This window comes from Lampetra planeri, chromosome 23 (assembly GCF_965212315.1).
Source record: "Lampetra planeri chromosome 23, kcLamPlan1.2.h2, whole genome shotgun sequence".
Lineage (NCBI taxonomy): Eukaryota > Metazoa > Chordata > Hyperoartia > Petromyzontiformes > Petromyzontidae > Lampetra > Lampetra planeri.
In genome coordinates this window covers 5,652,969-5,673,165 of record NC_136129.1, presented here as the reverse complement: position 1 = coordinate 5,673,165, position 20,197 = coordinate 5,652,969, and the positions used below count along the sequence as shown (strand labels likewise).

Here is a 20,197-nt window from a genome sequence, read left to right as displayed (position 1 = left end):
TGAGTGATGCTTTTCGAGCTTAAGGCTGCCTGCCAAGGCGTGCGGCTCAGAGAGCGAGACTGAGGAGGCACCTTTGGGATTTTCACGGTTTAATGGTCACGTCTTTTGCTCGGAGAGCCAGAATAAGGTTCCGTTATTATTTTTCGGGATTCTTGCCAGTGTTTGAAGCTCAAAGAGCCACGATTATGTCTACCCGAGCAACTTAGATTCTTTAAAAAATATACATTGCAAAGCAACCATATGGACCTTCGCTCAATGGAATAGACGGGCCATTTATTTACTCTGGTATTATGTAGCTAAAAACGAAATCTGACAAAAAAAATTGGTTCCGGCTGATTATTCCATAGAGAGGGAGAGAAAGAGAGAGCGAGAGAGGGGCCCTTTGGCCAAATCACTCCAAATGCACCCGGATCTCGTCAGATCTTGTCAAAAACTAAATTGAGAAGTTGAGCCTGGATGGTTCTTCGGTGGGGCAAGCACCGTGCCTGTACACCACTCAAGCAGACGTCCGCATTTTTTTAAACCGACGTGTAAAAGATGATATGCACATCGCTGCTAGAAAAAAAGTCCCACCTTTTCAACACCCCAACGTTTTGTTGATGTAAATATGCGTAATTTTATTTGACGAGGGTTGATTACGCATATTTCGAGTGTAACCTTTTGGCAATAGGTTCAGAGCCAAAGAATATAAAAAGCGCTGCTTTTGTGTTGTTTGTTTACTGCTTTTGTCAATCTACGAATGGTTGAAGGACTCCACTTGCTCGCTGTGTCAATAATGGGGATTGTCTGACCATACTTCACCACACTAGTCAGTGTGGGTTGGTGAGGGAGAAGCCCTGGGCTGGTTTAAAATATCACTCAAAACTAATGTTGGCGTGACCTGGAATTTAATTCTGGTCGCTGTTTTTATAGCGTAGTGGGTTTACATTGTCTCTGCTCCACCTGGTTACTCAATAGTGCAGTAAAATAATTTTCCTTACACTACTATTACTCACTTCTGGTGGTAGCTGTGGCCAGGAATCAAAGTCAGGCCTCTAGGTTAAGAGCAGTGTACTAAGCACTGTGCCACCACTCCTCCCTAGCTGTACATGTACACTTTCAGCCCTTGTGTCTATGTACTGCTGGATGAATTTCATAGTCTCCTTGCTGGAACCGTACGCACACATATATAAAAATGTTAATATATGATGTGCTCATCACTGTGTGCATGTGTGTGTGTGTGTGCAGAGAGGAAGGAGGCATGGGGTCCCAATCTCTCTGGGCCACGTGTATCCGTACCACGTTCGCTCTCCTTGTCTCCCTCTGCCTCCCAGCACCCACTGCAGCACAAGGTACATCCGCCACACAATACGGTTTTCGTAGACGCGTCGTGGATGCAACCGGCACGCAGTCGGAGAATGCTGAGTTAATCGTTCGAGTCGTCCGTTTCCGCTCCGCGCGTCGGAAGGAAAGGGGAGTAGAAACTGCCCCCCCCCCTACACTTGCGGACAATGATGACATTTACGTCTGGAGCCATCGCTCGTTCCATCGAGACCGGTCCTCCATGAGCCGGAACGGCGCTCTGGCCGGCGTTGGCTCTCCCACCGTGGAAATAACGCAAATGCGTTCTCCACCTGAAGCGCTGACGACAGGAAGAGAAAATCAGGTTTACCTATCAATCCCGGTGTCGATGATGCGCAGGGGCTTAAGATCCGCCCGCTCAGCCGCAAATGGAAGCACGGCAGATGTTAGCGCTTGGAACTGACATGCGCACAGGATGTTGTGTGCGTGCGCGTGTGTATGTGTGTGCGCGAGCGTGCCAGTGACGGAATGCTGTGAAGGAGATCACAGAGCCTGTTGTGCTGTGCCAAAAGTGGAGCAGCTTTTGTGATGTTACTTTTTGAGACAATTTAGTCCACGTCTGTTTTTGACTTTTTGCCACGTGTGATGTGACAGGCATTATAACGACAACAATGGTGACCTAAATTGTATCCACGTGATATGCATTCTTTGAATTTGCACGTTCGCCACACATCTGAGTCTTTGTGTCCATTCGATTGTTGCGCTTGTGCTTCTGTGCGTCCTCTTGGCTGCACATCCCAATGTCTGCACAAAAAGAGATGAAAGATCCCCCGTATAAGCCTTTAACAGACTGTTGGGGCAAGTGCTGTTAGCGAGCACCTATGAAGGCCGCCATGGCACACGAGGGGGTGGGTGGCCAGCATCACGCCCAGTCACCGTTGTCGTCCCAGTGGCAAAGTTTTCACACTGCACTAGGTACACATTTAAGGCTGAGTCGACCTAAGGGAGACCCAGGACCAGTTCTGTTAGCCGTGAGAGGGAGTTGAATGCGTGTCGCCAGGTTCGTAGCGCAGCACGCTCACTGCTACACTGCCACTCTGCACATACATACACACATGTCTGCTCACACACACGTCTACACACACACATGCGTACTCGCATGGGCCCGCAGCCACTTGCACACACGCCCCATGTGCTTCCACATCACGGGTGGGGGGAACTATGGCCCCGTGGCCACACGAGGTCCTCGTGCTTCGAAACGCCCCGCAAGCGATATCTATATCCGTCGCTGCAAGCACCTTAATCACTCTGATCGTGTACTCGAGATGGAATACTCTCTCAACCTGGCAACACTGGTGCATTTACTTTCGTTGCACTTCTGTAACTTGAAGGGTATTTTGCAGCGATGCAAGTGAATGTGCTGTGTTACAAAACGTGTTGTCGCCCACCATAAGATTCTAGAAGACCTTTTTGGCCCCCAGTAAGGAAACAGCTTCCTCACCCCCCTTCTCCTCTACTTTTCTGTGTCGGTGACTCCGCACGAGCATCGGCGTGCTCGAGCATGTGTGTCTCCCCCGCACTCACGTGCGTGTGTGCGCATGCAGTGATGGCTCCCAGTGACCTGCAGTTCAAGATGCTACCCGAGAGCACGGACCTGCACGTGACGTGGACCCCGTCCAAGAGCCGCATCCTAGGATACAGAATCAGCATCCTGCAGACGGACCCGCCCTCCGGTAACCGGCCTCTTTCCTTATCTCGGCATGGAACTGGTGACCTTTCGTTGGCCCGCGGCGGGCGTAGGACTTATTGGCACTGAGCGTTGATCTCGTTTTTACTGGAGAGACAGTGGATCAAAGAGATATGAGTCGCCTCTTCCCATCCGGGTGTGGGAATGCTAAATGTTTTTAGCCTCGGCCACTCTCTTGTAAGTTCATGGTGGTGTATAAAAATGTGTAAATAACGAGAAACCCCAGCACAACAGAGTTAATTAGTTCAGGCCGGAAAAACAAATGTAGTCTATGTAACAATACGCAAAGGTGTGGTTTTGCACGTTGTTTTGCGTCATGCATCGGGCTTTTGTAAACGCAATGCACATCTTCCATTGTTGTTTCTTACATGGGTGGTTTATGCTAACGACAGTTCGAGTTGAGTTGAACTGTAAACCCAATCCTGACACGTCGGGTTGTACCACGTGCCGAACAGCACGTGGCCATTTCCTGGCCATCTGGTGACCCAAGCCTATCACAGCTGGTATTTACAGGCACTCTCCCATCCTAATAATAATAAAGGATTAAACCTGATTTGTTTCTGGGGGTCTCATAAGATGGCTGCGCGTTCAGGATATTCACCCTTTCCCGTTCCGATGACGTTTTTAGGACATTATAAAAAGTAAACCGGAAGAAAAACTAAAATAAATTAACTTTATCGGGATCGAGGCTCCCACAAGGCCACGCGGGAGGGTGTGTGGCACAGTTTGGTTCCATATTATCATAGAGTGCGGTCGTGTTGCCACAGTTATCTGCAGTGAGTACAGTGTTCTTTAAAGGCTACGGCGCTATGTCTCACTGAATAAAATTCATGCTGAGCCGCTTCAGCGGTGAACGGGACACCCCACCCTGCAACTTGCAGACATCTCGGAAAGGGAAAGGGGTTAAACGCTCGTGGGTGACTTTGCCACTGCCAGTTGCTTTTGAACGTCAGACATAGCGCAGGTTCTCACGGTTGCGCTGGACTTTCGGGTGTTACTGCGTCCTCCTTGGTTTGCCATTTGAATCAGTTAAATCTTAGATTCTCTATTTTAAAACGTGTGAAGTGCGACATTTGAGACTGCTCTGGTTGATGCAACGGTAAATGTGCTTGCGCGAAGAACCTGCAAAGCATGGGTTTGATTCCTGGCCATGCCTAGCATCGGTATCAAGTGATATTTCACTATTTATTAACTCTTTAACAGTTTTTATTTTATCAGGGAAGGTCTGTTGAGCTATATTGTAGCTCTTTTTCAGATGCGACCTGGCCACAAATGATAGCTCAACGGTGTGGCTCATCATGTGTAAATTTAGAGCAGCCAAATACTCTAAACGCATGTCGATTCTAAATGTGGAGGGAAAGCCGGAGGACCTGGAGAAACATCCTTGCGACCGTCGGGAGAGAGACATTTAAACTCTCAATATACAGCAGGCGTCAGGGTTAGGATTGAACCCGCAACCTCTTGCATACCAGGCGAGACAGTTAACATCTCGCCATGGTGGGCCAACCTCCCTTCACCAACCCACAATGGCCGGCGTCGAGAAGTATGGTTAACCAATTTCCCATGACCTACATGGGTGTGGGCATGGCCTTGATGGAGCAGTGGATTGATGAAGGGGGGGAGTTCAACAAAGAGTTAAATCATTTCTAATTGAAACGTGGGGAATTTCTAAAACATCGAAACTGCGAGCCAGAACTTTCAGCTGAAGGAATAGCGCAGAGGGGTCCAAAAACTAATGACAGCCGGACCAGCCAAGACGAGTGGGGGGTTAGGGGGGGGCACACGCAGGAGGAAATGGAACGGTATGCTGAAAGAGCATGTGTAAGAGAAATCAACTGGAGCTGCCCAAGCAAGGCGGATTGAGAACCAACCAACCTGGCTGCACCTGAGGAAAGGATTGCTCGACGCGCATCGTCATTAAGTGGAGGTATTATTTTGCGGAAACCCTGCCAGCGTTTCAAACAAAACTAATGGGAGCGAGTTCCCTCCTCATCCTCAAACACGGAGGGAGAGTATTCTCGACCATTATATAAGTTTGTGTTGTAAAACGCAAAGGGTATTTTTGTTGTTGCTGTGTTCAGTTACGTAATGATGTTGCCTGGAGAAACTGCAGTCACTCCGACCGTTTAGTGGAGAAGGGGCAATGAGTCACAAACTGCTCCACCAGTAATTTTATTTAAGCAACCTCAGCCTTTGGCATTTGTTTACCAAGAGCTCACAACAGCAGCAGCTCACAAAACAACAGATTTTTTTTAATGCCGATACATATCATCGGCACTTTTGCCTGAATGTCTGTTGCTTGTGGAGATGTTAATGGAGATAATATTGAGCATGACGATAATACCAATTGGCAAATATGTTGAAGATGTCGCCGTGGATATTGATGTTGTTTGTGATGTTAACGGTCGTAAACATCATAACTGATGATAATGTCCTCTTCATCATCATCAACATGCTTCTGCTGATTCATAGAAAGTCAGTTTCTTTGTTCACTATTCCACTGATCACTTGAGAACCGAGAGTACAAGTGTAGAGATTATATCACTCACAACAATATTCACCTCACGTGGTGGACGCCACGTGGCACAGATACACAGGAAGGAAAAACAAACCCTCTGATTGGTACTTAACGGACCTGAAAGGGGATTGGTTAGAGGCATGGAAATTGAAGGAATTGGAGGTAGAAATACAACAACATGGAAAGGGCGGGAAATGGAGGACGATTAACATGGAGGTCGGTTGGGAACCGTTAGAGAAAGTGGAAGGTGATTGGCTGGAGGGAAAGTGGGTCAAGGAACCTTCACGAAAGGGGCTTGTGGGATATATAAGGGGGAAACGCGAGAGCACAAGACGTTTCGAGTGAAGGGAATCGTTGAAGACTATGACTCGTGCTGGAAGAAAGAAAGACTCCTATTATTGAAAACTACAGTGTTGGGTGGCACTACACAGGGATGGGCAACACATCAATAATCAGCACAAACAAATCCGCTTAGTGAAAAGCGAGGTTTTTTTTTGAGGTTGTGATGTGACCTGGAAGAGTGGGAACAAAACCTTTCGTGTAAAGAACTAAGTTCATAGTGGACAACTACCTCCTCATGTGGAAAAGCTATAAATATTAGGTGAATACCAGAAATTGTGCGGCAGTTCACTACTTGGACAAGGCAAAGATAGAAGAGGGGGGGATTAGGATTGCAGGCCATTCATCACCCATCATTTGTAACGGACGGGTGACAGTCGCTGAAACGAGTTACTTGATATTAACGAATTTCGCGATAGCATCTCATGATGGGGTGCCACCGTAGCGAGACGTTAACTACCTCGCCTGGCATACAGGAGGCCGTGGGTTCGATCCTAACCCTGACGGCTGTATCTTTGGAGTTTGCATGTTCTCCCCTTGGTTGCATTAATATTTATTCAGGTCTTCCGGTGTTTCCCTACACATTTAGAAACATGCATTTAGAGTATTTGGCTGCTGTAAATTTCAATATTATAAGCCACTTCATTGGGCTATCAATTGTGGCCAGGTCACTTCTGAAAAATAGCTATATAGCTCAGTGGGCTTTACCTCTGTAAAATAAATATAGTTTATAGGTAGAGTCGTTGATGATGGTGACAATCCTGCCGTGTTAACGATGATGACTACAATGATGACGGGGCTGTTGACTGCGATGATGTGTGTCCCAGATGCGCCCCCCCGTGACGTGGAGCTGCCCCGAGGTGCTCGGAACACGAAGCTGAGCGGTCTGAAGCCAGGGTCAACGTATCGTCTCACCATGGTTGCCTACAACAAGAAGGAGCAGAGCGCGCCCATCATCGGCGAGCTCACAAGTAAGCTTCCCGCGAGGGGCGATTTAAAGCTGCCGAATTTTATTGCGAGGCTCAACCAGGGCGCATGGTGGAACTGGAAGCCCCTCCTCATCGTCAGCCCCACCTACTCGTACATAGCCACGCCCGCTGTGTCACAAGCACCACCGCACACAGTGAGTGGCTTCCCTGACGTTGGCTCCGCCTACTGCTCATAAGCCCTGTCTACTCCTCTGCCAGCCCCGCCCACTGATCAGGTACCCCTCCCTTTGGCCATCGCATGAGTTGAGCATGAGCCTTGATCATTTTTAGATTGGGACAAAATCCCGATTTTTGCAAATACTTCAGGACACCAAGACAGCGTTTCTAGCACTAGGACTGCCCCAACCAATGCGGGACGTTTGGTAGCTTCAGGGAATGCTTCATCCCTGTCTCGCGGTGTGTGCGTGTGTCCACAGTTTCATCAGTGGAGCAGAAACCCGTTTCTGCCCCGCAGAGGTCAAGCTCCAGCAGGCTGAAGCCCGGCCGTGCAGAGGTCACGGAGTCAAGAACCGGGACCCTCATGCAAGGTGCGAGCAGCGCTCCTCGGAGTGGGTTAATTAAGGAGCCAGAATGCATCGTAAAAATGATCGTGCATCACAGTGTTTTATCTCGCTTCATATACGTATTATAAAGTACACAATGTATATTTTATATTTAGTATATTAGATGACGGTATTTTGTTGCATTCAATATGCATTTTATATAATCTAAACGTATACTATTACATTTAACGTTCACATTATGCACTGTTAATATTGGTAACCACATTTCATTCATATTCTTAGGTTTTTTCGGTAAAGTCACGTAGGTAAAACATCAAAATTAATGAAAATAAAATAAAATAAAACAAAAATCACGACGTTTCGGAGGCAACACAAGTCTCCGTCATCAGGTGGGACCGTCACAGCTGAATTAGCTGCATCAAGTGAGGCAATGATTCAAGATGTAATCACTTGATGCAGCTAATTCGGCTGTGACGGTCCCACCTGATGACGGAGACTTGTGTTGCCTCCGAAACGTCGTGATTTTTGTTTTATTTTATTTTATTTTCATTAATTTTGATGTTTTACCTACGTGACTTTACCGAAAAAACCTAAGAATATGATTCCTTGCAGTCACGAAAGCTTCAAATCTACATTTCATTCACATTGTGTCCTACATAACGGTATTTTATCGTATTTAATGTGCATAATATACTACATAACAGTATTGCAATGCATTTTATATACATTATATTTTGGCACGAGGGACCGGTTTTGTGGAAGACAATTTTTTCACGGACGGGGGGGGGGGGGTCATCATTGGGTCTTTCCCCCTTTTCAAAGAAGCTCCCCAGCGACGTTTCTTTTTTACTCATTGTGGCTAGGGGTTAGCTTGTGGGCTTACCAACACTGTGACTGAGACAAGTGCGCAGTGCGGGAAAGAAGCGCGGACGGAAGTGGTAAATAATAAAGTAATGGGGGCGGGCCACGTGCGGACTCACCGCTCTTACCTCCTGCTGTGCGACCCGGTTCCTAACAGGCCACGAACTGGTACCGGTCCATGGCCCGGAGATTGGGGACCCCTGCCCTAGAGGGCCTGTCTTGAACTCCCTCCAGTGGAGGCTATATTGTGCCAACAGTGGTGTGAGCAAGCAATGTCGTTGCTGCATAACTTATTCTCGTGCATTTCAAATGCACATTAAACAAATAACCCGCCATTTACATCAGTGCCATCATGCCGCGCGCACCTTGTAGAGATGTTAACTACCTCGCCTGTTATACAGGAGGTCGTGGGTTGGATCCTGACCTGATGGCTGTTTATTTGGAGTTTGCATCTCTCTTCCCGTGGTCGTGTGGATTTTTCTCCGCGTCTTCCAGCTTTGACATCCACAGGTAGAATCAACGTGCGTTTAAAGTATTTGGCTGCCCTAAATTTACACGCGATAAGCCACTTTGTTGAGCTATCATTTGTGGCCAGGTTGCTTGAAAAAAAATAACTATATAACTCAGTGGGGGCCTTACCTGGTAAAATATAAATCTTTAAATTAGTTTTCAGTATTGTTCTTGCGAGCGTGGTCATACCGTTTTTTTTTACTACCGGTATGCATCATGGCGCATACCGCCCCACTTAAACCACTTGGTTGTGACATGTGCGGATTGTTGGCACAAGTAAAATCACCGGCTCGAATATTGAAAGAGATTGTAACTCTGGAATGATCGGCCCAGCCAGAGAAAGGAATCTTTTTTTTTAACATTGACCCAATTAAAACACTGGCATAATTCTTTCTCGGGTACAAATGAACCTTTTGGCGGGACCCTGGGGTCCATTAACTGCGTAGCGACGTCATTTTATGTCTGTTGAAGGCAAACGATACGGAAATCTACTCCTCTCGATGAGCTCTACACGATGCGCTAATCAAAGTTTCAAAGTTTCGATTATGACTACGGCAATTTTGGCAACGACGGGTGCTTGGTGAAGAACGAGAGGATTGATTTCCGGTGGGTCGCGGCATTTATGTGCGCGGTGGGACGGAGTCGCCAAAAATGAATTAATTAATTAAGCAATTGGTTTCGATTTTGACTTCCGTTCATTCGGGACCCCGTGGTCCTGCCATAAGGTTCAAATCTCAAACCTGTCCTCTGCTAATGTAACGCATGAACGAAGTAAGGCTACAAGCGTGCAGGCGTAGGACCGACAGCGTGACAGTTTGCACACTGCGCTGTGAACCGAGCGGCCCCAGTTTGATTCTGGGCCAAGGATAACAATATCGGTGGTGAGCGATATGTGAACCAGTCCTCGTCTATGTCCCCTAACCTTTACCAAACCACACTGACACTGCATCGGTGGGGGGGTCTTCATGTAGCAGTGGATTAAGAGATGGCTGCAAATAGCAGCAAATTATTATTATTCCCACAAAAATTGCTTCATTTCTATTTCTCATAAGTTCTGGTTGCGACAACGCAATCCACATTTTCTGCGCTCCCCCCCCTCCCCCTCCCCGTTTGCGTTAATGACAAACAGAACTAGGAACCACGTCGGAATGTCTTCACTATTAATTGAGAGCGACATGACTTTCCTTTACCTCTGGGAGCCCGCGAATACAGTGCCCTCATACACTGCAAAGAACTCGTTATCTGCGTCGGTCTGTGTGCCCATGCCGTGTACCCAGTGCCTTATTAAGCTAGTGCGGTACCTATAGAATATGTTATAAAGGGGCCCTACATTATGTTTAAATATTAAAACACGCATTTTTTTACTTGCATAGTAAAGTAATTGTATTTTTTCATTTGCTATACAGCCAGATAATACGACAAATCGCTAACCTTAAACACCCAGTTCATAAAAGTTGAAGGCAGTATAGTGCAGAATCACTGAACCAGAATTGATAGCTTGAAAGCATTTAGCGCAAGGCCCTTGAAAGTGCGGGGCCCGTAGCATATGCTACTTTTGCTACTAGGATAATCCGGCACTGTGTATACCCCCAAATACGCTCTAGAATAAGTAGGCCAGCTTGCGGCTGCTGCTGCCATTTCCCATGTGTTGGCTGAGTTAGTTTCAAGCAACAATAAGCATGCGTGCGCACGCACGCACGCAACAAATGATTTGTTGTTAATATAGTTCCCACCTATTCGCCGTAGTATCTCTGAGCACTTGTACATCTTGTCTCGGAACATTTGAAAGGGCAACCCCAGTGGCGGCTGTCCCTGTGCCGACACAAAGGGCGTACCATAGTACCTCGACATAATGTCTGTGATGTAGTCATTGTTAGTCTGTTGATGGTCGGCGATGCGGCAATCGACTCATCTCGACGAGCTGTACACGATGCACCACCACGGTGCTTGCAAGCGTTCAGGGTTTCGGCGCAATCGTCCTCGCTGCGTTTCGACATCGCGGAGTAGCACTGATTTCGGATTGATTTGTACCCTAGTCGCGGAGTTAAATACACCCCTGGAAAAAAAATTAGTGTTCCAGAAATAAAATATTTAATTGCCTGGGGTACCGCCATGAGGATCAATTGTCCAATTGGGAAAATTCAGAACCTGGCGCCTGCACGCAAGTGGCCTACTATTGCGAATGACGTTGGGGTGGTGGGGGGGTATCTTTTAACGCCCATGGCGAAGCAGGCGGGCGCTTGGTGTTTTTTGGTCACCGCACCCACAGCGACAATCGCGGATGAATGTGAGAAAAGGAGCAAGGCGGCAGTGTGAGTTCCACCCCACGCAGACGTCAACCCTTCAGATCGGGGTGCTCGCAGATCGCGGCGCGTGCGTTGTGCGTGTTGCAGCGAGCTGCGCAGCTATCGAGGGTGCCGGTGGCGCAACTGCACCGGGACCCATAAGCGGGGGGGGGGGGGGCGGTCCAGGGGGGGGGGTTCAGGTGCCACTCTATAAACAGGGGGGGGGGGTCCAGGGGGGGGGGGGGGTTCAGGTGCCACTCTATAAACAGGGGGGGGGGGGGGATTGTCCAGGGTGACCCATTGCGTGCCATGCCGCCCAAGCCCCCATACGGGCCACGTTAGGACAATAATGAAATGCACACACGCGACTGCATGGTGTGTTGAGTGTAGTGCAATACGAGGTTATTTAATTTTAGTGTGCCTTTCTCCTAATTTTCAAGCTTGTGTGCCTGGCCACGTCGTCATCTTACTTGCGCAGCAGCAACACGTTGCCGTCCACTCATTGATATGCTAATTTTCTCTGCCCCCTCCCTCTCTCCGTCCCCGCCCCCCCTCTCTATATTTAAGGGACCGTCACAGAAACGACCCCTCTCTGTGCCGATATGTGTCCTTTCTCTGTGTGTCCTTGTGATGTCTGTCTGCTTGTATGTCTGTCTATAGTTTTCTAGTTAGATTTTTATTGCTATTTATTTTATGCCTGATGATGATTGCTTGTGTTGCAATCGAAACGTCGCTATTATTTTAATTTATTATTTTATTTTTAGACGTGACTTAACCGAAAGAACCAAAGCATAATTCCTGCAGTCACGAAAGCTCCAAAATTAAGATTTAGTGCAATACAATTGGTGGTCATTGCAATCGAAATGCAACATATCCAGATGCGAAATTGTGGGGCATTTGCATCACAATGGAAAAGGAAGTTTTACAGTTAAACACGTACACACGGTTTCATTAATAACTCGCCTTTTGCCCGTCCAAGGACGGGTCTATTGCAGTAAATCTGAAACTTGCACGCAAAAAACAGACCGCGACGTGATATTCATTGCATAATTGCATCCATTCGTGTGCAATTTGTAAGGGCGCGGTGACACAGACTTATTTCATTTGAAGGTTATAATCCCTTGTTCATCACGACGTCCTTTTTACTTTGATGTCTCAATAGCGTTATGGAGATCGCGTGACGTGAGGGTTTTGCCTTTGTAGTGAGGGTTGTAAGTTGATGCCAAGGAGGGCGGAGGAGGCGCCTCGGCTCCCCATGTGGAGTGACGTCACCCACTAATTATTATGAATGGGGGGGGTGTCCATTTGGAGGACGTCACCTGCTCATGAATATTAATGAGGGGGGCTGGTCGATGTGGAGTGACGTCAAGAGCGTTAAGGACATACATTCCTGGGTGATGATTATAGTAGGTCTACCATGCACAGTCATTTTAAACCTTTGAAACAGTCTGCCTCAGCAGCTGTCCCCCCTCTTTTTCTTCCTGATGACGATCGCTTGTGTTTGCGATCGAAATGTTATAGTTTTTTGTTATTTTTTGTTCTTTTCTTTGAACCTATTTACGTGACTTTACCGAAAGACCCAAAGAATATACCTCGCAATGCCCACACATTTGTGTGGGATACACGGGTGGGGTGGATGGGGTGTGGGGTGAGTGGGGTGGGGGTGGGGGAGTGACGTCACCGCAACACACGAACCCGGCTCAACGCTGCGGAATGCGGGTGACGTCATCGCGCAGATGTGCGAGGTGGTGACGTCACTTGCGTGCCCGCGCGACGGTCAACCAGCCAGCAAAACTTTTGAAACAATAATCGAGTACGATGGACAAGAGGCAGTCGTGGGCAGAGGAGAATAATTGAGGGCTTGAACCTGCATGTGAACATGGACAGGGATGGCGAGGCTGGGAACGAGTTTCAAATGGACATCATATGATGAGTGATTTTCCACTGAGGGTGGGTTGAACTGCGGGTTCTGACAAAAGGCTTTGGTTTGCTGGAGAGCACGCGATGGGGAGTAGGGTGAGGTGAGCTGTAGGCGGCGGTGAGTCGCGAGGAGTGCAATCTCATTTACTTGATACAGCTGTCGTGGCTGTGACGGTTCCACCTGAGGACGGAAGCTTGTGTTGCCTCCGAAACGTCGTGATTTTTATTTTATTTTACTTTTATTAATTTTAATGTTTTACCTACGTGACTTTACCGAAATAACCTAAGAATATGCAATCTTGCCGTTTACCTGTTGGGACTGTATTGGGAGCCAGTGGAGGGATGGGTCTCGTTTACGAGTGAGGAGTCTGGCAGTTCCATTTTGGATCATCTGGAGCTTGAAGATGAGGGATTTGAGGAGACTAAAACTAAAAAAACTGAAGGTTTTTTTGTTTATTTTGCCAGGTAAGGCCCACTGAGCTATATTGCTCTTTTTTCAGAAGCGATCTCGTGGCAAATGATAGCTCAATGAAGTGGCTTATCACGTGGAAATCTATATCAGCCAAATACTTGAAAAAGCACGTTTCTAAATGTGGGAGGGGGGAAAACCAGAGGACTTAGAGAAAATTTCACGCAACCACGGGGAGAGAGGCACGGAAACTCCAAATATACAGCAGGCGTCACGGCCCGGAACAAACCGGGACCTCCTGCATACCAGGCGAGGTAGTTAACATTGAGAGTTCCAGTAGTCGCGTTGGCATGTGATGAAGATACAAGCCGAGGAGGCTCTTTAGCAGCAGCAGCAGCAGCTAGGATACGGACATTTCGGGTGCGGGATATGGTGAGCAGGAGGGAGCCACGAGATCCTGCACAGTTTGAGATACGTGGGAAGAGCATGACAACTCGGAATCTATGACGACTCTTTAAGATTACTCACTCTCGTTGCCAGCGTGAGGTCAGGGTTTGGGAAACGCACGCTCATACTGGAGCCTTTAGTGATCGTGGACTGTCTGCCGATGAAGAGAACTTCCGTTCTGGCAGTGGAATAACGCTCGCCCAGGGCATCAGTTGAAAGGACAACTAAATTAAGCTGATTGTTCTGGTAGCACATAGGCAGCGCTTGTTTGTGGAGTAGACAATGCTTGCATGGAATGGAAAGGCTGTCTAGGTTACTTTTTTTTATATATGTGGAGGGGATGTCTGAGCCATCCTCACACACAATCAACATAGCACACACCAATCACACGCACGGGAATACACGAGACGGGGGTCAAGGGTTAAGGGCCACTGACGTCACACGGGCGCGCGAGACAAATATGTGGATTGGGAAGGAGGGCGGAGATGGAGGGTTTAAAAGGGGCTGTGAAACGCGCGTTTCGGGGTTGGTTTTGAGGAACGAGTGTGGCTGTGGTTTGAAAAATAAAGAAGTGCTTAACCAGTCTACGACTCCTCTTCATAGGTATAAAACGAAAAGGAACTTTACATTTATTTTTGAAAAGAGTAAAAGTAATGTTCCTGAAATAAATCTTTCTCATTCGAATGGATCGCGGTGGATTAACGTCCCAGACGTGGGCTCGCGTCCAAGTTTCCAAAAATATATGTAAAGGTGGGGGTGGGGAGGGGAATAAAATTGGGTCAATTTTCATGTTGCTTTACAATAACGGCCTTTTTACAGGAAAGCAAAACATGTCCATGTGGCTTGCACGTGTGTGGCACATGTCTCGCAAGCGAAATGAAAACGATTTAACTTTCACGCTCATTCAGTCGAGACCCTTGCCTCGTGCAGGCCACGTCGGACTCACCACCAGTGCCGGATTAAGCTAGTGCGGGGCCTGTAGCATATGTTATAAAGGGGCCCCTCAATAAAAAAAAACATTAAAACTATTTTTTTACTTGCATAGCAAAGTAATTGTATATTTTTTTCAATACAGCCAGATAATACGACAAATCGCTAAACCTTAAACACCCAGTCGTTCGTAGAAGTTGAAGGCGGTATAGGACTATAGTAATAGAGCAAGTGCAGAATCACTGAACCGGAATTGATATATTGAAATCATTAAGCACGGGGCCCTTGAAAGTGTGGGGCCCATAGCATATGTAGCTACTTTTGCTGCTACGATAATCCGCTCGCGTTAACCGTTCCGTCTGCAAACGCTCTTAGGCGTTAAACCCTTCGGTTTTTTTTGCGAGCGCGTCAACAAGTTTTGGACCATTGTTGGGGGGGGGGGCTAGAATTCGACACTGGAAACAATTTCCCCAGGTGCAGAGCAGCACGGTTTGTTTGGCAAGGGGAGCGGCTTTGGACCTCCGAGGTATCGTCGTTCGTAGTGTTCCATCCAATCATTACCAGTATTGTGCGCCCCGCCTGCCCGCCAGAGAATAATACTGACTATGATGCAGAAAGGTATAGAGAGTTAGCGCGCGATTACTTTGCATGTGGATTATCCGGCTTGCGGATTAACCATGCTTGTTGAGTTATTGCGAAAAAATATAAAGTGGGGATAATTCCACGTTCATTGGTGCATTGACACGTGCTACTTCGAGTGTTAGACCCCTCCTCACTCATGACTCGGTGACCGCACACTTTAAGAAAAAAAACTAAAACAGACGGCACATTCTATGTCTCCATGTCCATTCTGCGTTGCTAAAACAATAAACACGTTTTCAGAGTCCAATTTTCATGTTTCGCGTTAACCGTGTTTTTGTTTTATCCGAGTCGCCCCCCATCCCATTACCCTGGATAATTAAGAGTTGGCTGTAACGACAGACAATCGGTGGTTAAGTATCTCTGGTGTTTGTGTTTTGACCAATGAGCAAGTTTGCATGGAGTCATTGAATCAATCTCCATGGCAGCCTGGTGGGTTTGTGGGCAATTACAAATATGTCACCCGCTAGGAAGCAGACTGAAGACACTGTGCAACTTTATTCATAAGAGTAGGTCACAGCGTGGCTTGGAAACTCTTTTGAACTAAAAGGCTTCATCGGAAATTAATATTTCACTAGCTGTTTCGTCTTATACATTTTTTGTTCGTGGCCGCCACATTTTTGCCATGGTGCGGTGGGTGGCCCACTGCGCTACGAACTTGGTACTTGAGTTAGCTTCCAGACCATGGATTATACCAGTGCCAAGCGGTATCCAACAATTCCCGGGGGTCTCCCCTAGGTTGATTTGGCCTTTAATGAGTGCCCAGCACTGTCAGAGACAAAGGTGGCCAAACTACCCTATTATCCACTGTGCAGGCTGTAATAGGTGCTCGCTAAGAGCACTTAAAAGGCTATATGAGGGGATCCTTGTCTTAATGTTTTGTGAGCATCTCCCTTGTTTGTTCATGCACGTTTGTGCATATGTCTAAATGTATCTAAGTGTGGGTGTGTGTAGTGTATCTGTGTGTGGTTGTATATCGTGTTTATTTGTGTGTGTGTGTGTGGTTCCATCGATTCGTAGTCACCTGTATAAACATTTGAGAATTTCAGACGTGTCGAGGTCAGCTGATTATGGTAATCACATTCATAGGGATGATGATATTGGTTAATTTTTACAGAGTGAAGGATGGGTGCAGTGTTAATGATGTTGATTTCAGCGTTGATGGTGATTTTGTGATGGTGGCGATGACGTTTGTAGTGATGTATTTGATAATAGACAACTTTACAGGACGATGGATGGCGATTGATATTGGAGACATCATTGCTCGTAATATTGACGTCGGTGTTGATGGCGAACTCGTGATGACTGTGATGGTGACGGCAATGACAATAGTGTTGGTGGTGGTTGTGTTGACGATGTTGCTGGCGATTATGTTAATGGTGCAGGCTGTTCCCCGGATCTTGTGGTTGATCTGGTCTTCATCGTGGATGGATCCTGGAGCATTGGTAACCCGAACTTCCAGCAGATCCGGACTTTCCTGCAAGCGTTTTCCACCGCCCTGCCTGTGAGGACACCACCCAGCACCCACCACGCAATTTGCCTCAGCCGCTTGATCTCACTGGGAGTTACCTGGCGGCGTGAAATTCATCTTCTCACCATTCTAATGCAATGTACTACACAGGACTTCATCGATCCGTTTGCTGGATTAAGGCCACGCCTCGGTTTTGATAGGACGCAAAGACTGCTGACAGAATGGCAACTCAGAGAAAGAGCAAAAGATGTGGACCACGGAGGGGATGGAGTGATCGGATCGGTTCATGTGCAAGATGGATATTGATTGTAGCAAGGCAGGTCTGATAATGGATGGTGTGAGGAGACCTATATCCATGTCTAACGATGATAATTAATAATAACAACAGGTCACCCAGAAGTGGTGTCCTGGAAATCCCCGATTCACCCTATTTACCTGAGCCTTTGCGCAGATGAGAGAAGTCACGCGGAAGTGAGGGAAAAGTAATCCGATTATCCGCACTTGAGAACATGTTTAATAGGATCATCCACAAGCACCCCCCCCCCTGCCCACACATCACAGAGGCATTTCACTGTGGTCTGATTGGCTAGATGTGTTGTTGCATCTGCTCGTCGCACATCACAGCTTAAGCGGCTGATATCAGAATCAGATTTGTTTATATTGGAGGAATCCGATGAGCTATAAAGCTCTTTTTCACAGACGTCCAGTAGGGGTGGGTAAGAACAAAAACACGATAGTAGTGCAAAGTACAAGAAAGGTAAACAAATCACCCAAACACATACAAATAAAACTAAACCCATCCCCATCCTACCAAACAAAGCCCACTGAGGTAGAAACTTTTTTTCCAGAAACCACCTGGCCACAAATGATAGCTCAACAAAGTGGCCCATCATTTGGACATTTATAGGTCGTGAGGACTCGTCACCCACATGCTTAAGCAAACACTGGGCAGTGCTCGTCACTGTTAACGGTCTAGAACCAGTGGTGACGGTTCCACGTTCTTAAGGCGGGGACGGGAATGTCTAGTAAACTGCTGCTGTCGATTTTGCACAGAGAGGCGCTTCTCGTTACTTGCATTGCAGAGTTATGGTGGGACGACTCAGCATCCGCTTCAAACGCAGATTGGCCATGATGGATTTGTTAGCTGTGTACCCAAGGAGAAATGTATCTTATCCGCATCTGCAAAATCCCATTATCCGCAATACTCTCCCCCCGCCCTCCCCCGAGGCCCTCTCCACCGACACAATGTCAGTTAAAGCCACTCTACGGCATGTTGGAGTGGTTTTGCGTTGACCTTAATACATATCTTGATGTGGTTGAGGGTGACATGTTAAATAATTATCGTCCATTAGCTCCTCGACTTAGCAGGAAAGCCACAGGATTGTGGTCCTGTGGCAGCTCCAAGGCAGGTCTGAAGAGAGAGAGATCATTCGAGTCGGTCTTTCTGAGCACCCCCCTAACATCAGGGGGTGGTGGGGGAGGGGGGGGGCGGGGTGAGGGGGGGCGGGGGGAGGGGGGCAGAGCTTGGAGGAGACCCCCCCCCCTTCACCTGCTCAAGGCTAAGCCGCCCTCCCCTTTCTAAATTTGTAAATGTGTAGGTACAAACATTTTTGGTAAAATTGAGAGATTTACATCGCAGATGTTCTTTGCTTGTGCGCATGTTTTTTTAATGACCGTTGCTGAGCAAAGGCTCAAAGGCCCAAAACGCCGAGGGGCCAGCAACAAACAGCGCGGTTCAAGTTGTAACGTACATAAGAGTGTAACGCAATTCTTGAATTCTCCAAAGTAAAAAAAAACGGTGGTAGTGCATTCCAAAGTCGAGCAACATGAGGGAAACACAGTGCGGATGGAGCGGAACAGTCACTGTTTGGTAGATCGAGCCCTCAAAGTGGGACGAGGAACCAATGGGTGAAGTTCCCGGGAACAGTGATCCTTGGTAGCCGTGAGATACATACACACGTAGATAGTCGTGAGATACATACACACAGGGAGTAGTGATATACATATAGGGAGACAGTGGGGCCAGAGAGCCAGAGCAGAATGCAGGAGAGGCAAGGCAGATCTTATCGTTACACAATCTGCTTAGCGTTGAACATCTGTTTAAAGTTTGTTTGACATTGAGTGTGTCATGCCCCCTCTGGGTTTCCGTATGCCCTCCACTTTAAACAAGGTCATGCTATAGCTACAGCGCTGTCTCAGAGCAGGTCACTGAGGACGTGGTCGATATGCTGCGCTTCAAGTTCGCCCTTTCTGCATTCCAGAATTCATGATGAAGTGTTTAAATGACACATTGTGACAGTCCGATGTTACATTTTTCATGAGTATGACGTCGATTCTTTATTGGAGGAATTCATGAAAAATTAAAAGCTTTTTTTGCGCATGTACCGGGAGTCTTATGTCACCGATGATCGCGTCACTGTACGTCGGCCATTGTAGTGCGGCTCGCGTCTTGTTTATATATTGCTTTGTTAAATATTTTACTTGAAATTGTTTCGCTAATGTTATTCTTAACGTGCTATTTCAGCGGCAATCGAATCAGTTTGTAAATGTCACACAGCACTGTGATTCTCTGTTTTGAAATAATAATTAGCGTCAATGTGAATTACTAAATTACTCAATCGGGATTATACGCACAGCAGCCATCGCCCCCCTACCGGCAAGGCTAATGCTCTGGGGTCACTCTGGCTAATGTGTGCTGGTCTCTTGAGTTCTCTCCTGATTAAATTTAACAAAACTTGAAAGTTAAACTTGTTTTGGAGAATTAAAAATAGCAAAATAGATCAGCAGACGATATGTCACTATGTATCCATATGCCCGTCTTGCCGCTCTCTCACTCCCAGAAGGCCATGGGGCCCTGATGGGTTGTGTAACAAACACCTTTGTGGTTCTGGGAATGGCCACGCAGGCAATCTTTCGCATTACTTTTTCTTCCCCTATTTACCCATCACACAATAGGGAGCGCACTTTCCCACATACTCTGCTGTGAGATTGGTATTTTGTCTCATGACAGTCAATTTTGATTTTCAGAGCCGTAATTTTTGCTAAATTAAGTGAAACCCCAAATTTTATTGAAGGGCCTTTTGTGTGCAGTCATTGGTGACTGGGATGAGACCATCAGCTCACTTCCCTTGAGCACCTGGTTTAAATCACAGGTGGCTAAAACCTTGATTCGAACCTAGGATCTCACTTGAACTCTGCCTCAGTGCTCTGACTTGTACGTCATTTGCACCGTACGTAGCCAACCGTGCTATTCGGAGCCAACTGGCGACCTCATCATCATCATGATCCTCAGCCAGATCAAGCCACTGCTGAATGAAGCCCTCATCATCTCTCACAGTCGTACAGTGC

At 47.2% G+C, this 20,197-nt stretch overlaps 1 protein-coding gene across 2 annotated transcripts in view; it reads left to right on the top strand.

Annotated features, from left to right (window-relative positions):
* LOC144726306 (collagen alpha-1(XII) chain-like) overlaps positions 1 to 20,197 on the top strand; it is a 132,459-nt gene that overhangs the window by 6,357 nt on the left and 105,905 nt on the right. For both annotated transcript variants that reach the window (XR_013587264.1, XM_078604899.1), the window contains exons 2-6: positions 1,228 to 1,331; positions 2,886 to 3,014; positions 6,713 to 6,856; positions 7,291 to 7,401; positions 16,764 to 16,882. Coding sequence is in view for 1 of the 2 variants with exons in the window: in XM_078604899.1 (XP_078461025.1) it covers positions 1,241 to 1,331; positions 2,886 to 3,014; positions 6,713 to 6,856; positions 7,291 to 7,401; positions 16,764 to 16,882 (594 nt within the window). In the remaining variant the exon portion in view is untranslated. The remainder of the gene's footprint in view (positions 1 to 1,227; positions 1,332 to 2,885; positions 3,015 to 6,712; positions 6,857 to 7,290; positions 7,402 to 16,763; positions 16,883 to 20,197) is intronic.